The sequence below is a fragment of the Otolemur garnettii genome, unplaced genomic scaffold (genome assembly GCF_000181295.1).
Source record: "Otolemur garnettii isolate 467f Iridium unplaced genomic scaffold, OtoGar3 scaffold00014, whole genome shotgun sequence".
Classification (NCBI taxonomy): domain Eukaryota; kingdom Metazoa; phylum Chordata; class Mammalia; order Primates; family Galagidae; genus Otolemur; species Otolemur garnettii.
Window position 1 is genome coordinate 8,839,156 of NW_003852409.1, and position 4,339 is coordinate 8,843,494.

General features: G+C 43.9%; 1 protein-coding gene across 4 annotated transcripts in view; it reads left to right on the forward strand.

Moving 5' to 3' along the window:
* The first annotated feature begins 280 nt into the window (after positions 1-280).
* The window catches only part of NIPSNAP3A (nipsnap homolog 3A), a 20,444-nt gene continuing 16,385 nt past the window's right edge, over positions 281-4,339 (forward strand). For 2 of the 4 annotated variants that reach the window (XM_023510513.1, XM_003785195.3), the window contains exons 1-2: positions 282-469; positions 4,015-4,225. In XM_023510513.1, coding sequence (XP_023366281.1) covers positions 365-469; positions 4,015-4,225 — 316 coding nt within the window. In that variant the 5' untranslated portion in view covers positions 282-364. Of the gene's footprint in view, positions 470-741; positions 1,079-4,014; positions 4,226-4,339 lie in introns of those variants that run through there. The other 2 variants (XM_012802412.2, XM_023510514.1) reach the window with 2 other exon arrangements.

Genomic DNA, 4,339 nt, shown 5'->3' on the forward strand with positions numbered 1-4,339 from the left:
AGGATCACAGGCGTGAGCCACCGGGCCTAGCTGGCTGTTTTTCTTTTAATTCAGGCTTACGGGAGTATGCCAATCCCCACACAAAATTTGGAATTATGCGCACTGGGCAGCGGCGCGCTTAAGGAGGTGCGCCCAAAGAGGTTCATACTGAAATCACCTCTGACATCGGAGTAAGAACGTCTGAGCAAACAGGGGGAACAAGGGTCAGCGCTGCAGAGACAGACACTGAGCCAACTGGCCGGGGCCGCGGCGCCTCCCGGGCCAGGGGCGGAGCCCACCTCGCCCCAGCCGGCGTCAGCCAGTTGTCCACGCGTCGCTCGTTCTCCGTCGAGCAGTAGCCCCAAAAGGAGAAGTCTGAGAAACGATGCGTCTGGCTGTCCTTCTCAGCGCTGGAAGCCGCGCCACAGTCGCCCTCAGAAATGGCCTGACTAGGGCTAGGGCGCTGGACACGCGGACGCTGACGCCTCAGGTACGAGCCGTGGGGGCGCCGGACCCGTGTCCTCGGGCGGGGGGGTGGGGGCGCCTGCGAGTTGCGCGCATGCGCCCTGGTTCGCACGGCGAGACCCGGAGCTCCAGGCGTCCCCAGAGGCCTGAGGCAGCTACCCCGGGACGCCCGGGAGACATAGGGGAGACCCGTCCGCCAGCCGAGGTCGCCTTCCTACCCACTCGCCAGCAGCCGCGGACGGCGGGGCTTTCCTGGCCTGGAAGCCAGGCGGCTCCGAGGACACCCTTGTAGCGGTTTTGCGGCCTGGAACCGTCCCAGCTGGGATTTAGGGAGCGCCGGCCACGTAGTCGCCTGGTGGTGTCCGCCCTCCTGTTGGTTTGTGCCCTGACCGGGTTACCTGCAGATTTTTGGTTCTAGTGGGGAAAGCCAACCACGCGCATGCAGCAGAACCGGTCTCCCCCTTTTAAACGAAATACACAACTTTGGAGCATTTTCCGGAGAACCACAAGGAGACCGTCTGGGGCCCGGAGAGGCTGGAGCCTACCCAGTCACCCGCGTTTCGTGCGTTTGGCTCCCAAGCCAGGCTAGGTTTGGAGCCAAAATGACAACCTCTTTTAACCTTAGATGAGAAAGGTACAAAACAGAGCTTGATATTCAGCAGTATCTGTCACACGTTGGCCTATTCTGTGAATCTGACCCAGAAATTTTCGTTTCTTTGCGGTGTTTAGACTTTTACTCCTTTTATTCCAAAGGCAGACCTGGCGAACACCAAAGAAACACAAATATAGTCTAGCAAGGGCGGGGGAGGGTAGAGGGAGGAAGGAGGGGAATTGGCGGAGCCAACCTAAAGTGCCCAATGTGAGAGTGTGCAGCACACCCCCTGGGTGAAAGGCTCAAACTTTAATTTTACCTCAGAAGTGAAAACAATGTAATCTAAACACATGTTCCCTCATATCAATTTGAAATTTAAAAAAAAAAATTGTAATGTTTCTGAACAGATAAAAAACTGATGACTGTAATTACCTGAGACCCTAAGGGCTCAAGTACTGAGTCTGTGTTTCCAACAGCTGCCTGTAAATGTATTATGTTGTCAGGCTTCGTGAATCAGACTGAATACAGCAAGCTGCCAAATAATTATCTTTGGAAATAATTTATTGTACATGACATCCTATTTATTCGTGCTTGCCACACACAGAAAATCACAAGGTAATAATATTCATCGATTTTTTAAAACATCGCTTATACTAACTACTCATATGATCCCTGAATCTTTCAACTTCTCAATCTAGCATGGTGTGGTCAAATACATGCTTTTTTTAAAAAATCTGGAAAAAAAAAAAAAGATGAGACAGTCATATCCATTCACCCTAGATTAAGAGTACAGTCTTTGTACCTCTGAGTCTCTCTGTAGTGGGACAGGACAGAGAGCTTTTACTTTTAAATATCTACCATTTATCCTCTCATAAATGAATTTAAAGTCATGGTGATACCAGACTTTTGATACTGGATGTCCAGGCTCTTGGTTGCAACAATTTGATGAATGAATTGATGGACCACAGGATTAACAGCAGGTTAGGTTTTATTCAACAGCTGTGACAGCTCTCACAAAGAGCCAAACCTTGCAGAGCAGGATCAGTAATAAGATAGGTTTTAACAAGTGCCACACCTCCTTGCAGAGCAGGATACAAGTGTTACAGCTCTTGCTGGTCTGCTCTCTCATCCCAGGGAAGTCTGAGGTGATCTGTTCTTGGGCTCCTTGCTCAGGGGCTTATATAGGGGCAATTGTCCAATGAGCTTTCAGGGCCTGAAAACAGACCAATCAGGAGCAGGTTTTGAAAATGGACCAATCAGGGATGCACTGGAGGAATCATCAGTGTCTTGCCCTCTTGTGTCCAGTTCCTTTGGCTACTGGAGCCTCAGGTTGGGGAGGGAAGCTCGCCTTGCTTGCCTGTGCTCCAGCCTGATGGTTCCTCTGCCAGCTGCTTACACCAACAGCTTGGCTGAGCTGGCTAGAGCGCTACCTGTCCAGTATCAATGGCTGGTGAGAATGAGCCCCAGGATGGAGAAAAGGGATGGAGACTCATCATCTCTGCCCCAGCACTATTAATAGTCTGTCCTGGGATGAAAATGTCACTGACCCCACACTCCACCACCCTACACCTCTGTCAATTCAGGTTCCTTACAGTGTATTGATCCTGCAAAATATAATAAAGATGTATGCCATTAGCCAAATATTCTGTCCTCCAAATTGCAAGTTACTCGAATCAACCTGAAATGCAATTGTTACAAATGCCCCATAGGCTCATTTTCTGATATATTTTATTTATAATATTTTTTAAACTAGCACAATGGGCAGTTTTTTCTTTTTTTTTTTCTTTTTTTTTTTTTCTACTTGCATTCTGTAATTAGAGTTTGGTTAAAAAGAACAAAAAGAATGTCCACTAACAGCCAGGGAAGCTGCAGTGATTTTTTATGGCAAGCCTAGTCATTTAGGCAATAAGAATGTAACTCAGATATGAAAGGAATTAACTCAAGATAGACGGTTATCATTAAGCCTTATTATGTGCAATTAAGTAAAATACATATACTGTTGTATTTTGTAAACAAAAATATAACAAAGAAAAGCCTACCATTTTAGTTAGACATACTGAGCCATCAATATAAGCCCTCGTTTCACTATAGTACCAAAACTGCTTTAATAGATTATTCTGGTGTAATCAGCTTCACAAAATGGTCACATGCTAAACTTACATAATAATGGATTTTAAAATATGAATGCCATATGAATGTCTATAAATTGAGTTCAATCAGAATATGAATTAGAGACTTACAGTGAATGTATGGTTATTTCGAAAGGAACTAATGACTCTTAAGGAATATTTCCATCAACCTGGTTTAACTGGATGAATCAAATGCCCTTCTTTGCACTGTAATTAGAAACTAATAATTACGAAAATTCTGATTCTGATTTTTTTCCTTTTTCAGCATACCACTGTATTACAATCAGTTGTGCAGGTCATAGCTTTTTGTTGCACTAGTTACATTCTAGTCCTGTTTTTGACCAGGGGTATCCTAAATTTCGAATTTAGGAAATACTTTGACCTGAATAGCAATTTTCATGTTTTTTAAGAACCTAAAAGAGTTTTCTGCTGGTAAATATGTTTTTATTGTGCCTGCCAAAAGATGAGTATATTTTTAAAGAAGTTATTTTATATATATAAAACCTTTATATATACACTGTTGAGTAAAGATGAGATAGTGGCAAATAAGGGAATACTCTTGGTAAATGTTTGAAAATCCTAATTGTAGTTCTTGGGTAAAGGAATGTAACGAGGACTCCAGTGTTGTCTTTGAACAGTTTTCATGAAAAAGTGGCTAAAGGTGAACCCCTGCTAGGAAACAGTGATTATATATTCATTGACATCTCTATGTGAACAAATGTATTTGGAGAATTGACAAGTACAAACATGGATTGAGTCTACTGAGTGTACTTTGTACCAGACTCAGGTTTGGTTGTAACATAATCCTACCTTCCCCAAAATATTTAAATTTGCCTTGTCTTTCTTCAGGTATGCTCATCTTTGGCTACAGGCCCAAGACAATATGATGGAACATTCTATGAATTTCGTACCTATTATCTTAAACCATCAAAGATGAATGAGTTCCTGGAAAATTTTAAGAAAAATATTCATCTGCGGACAGCACACTCTAAATTGATTGGATATTGGAGTGTAGAATTTGGTGGCAGAGTGAATACAGTGTTTCATATTTGGAAGTATGGTATGAGTCATCCAGCTTAAGTGTTCTTTAAGATTTTCATTCTGTTAGGTGTTAATAAGACATAGTTCTTGGGGCCCAGCACCTATAGCTCAAGTGGCTAAGGTGCCAGCCACA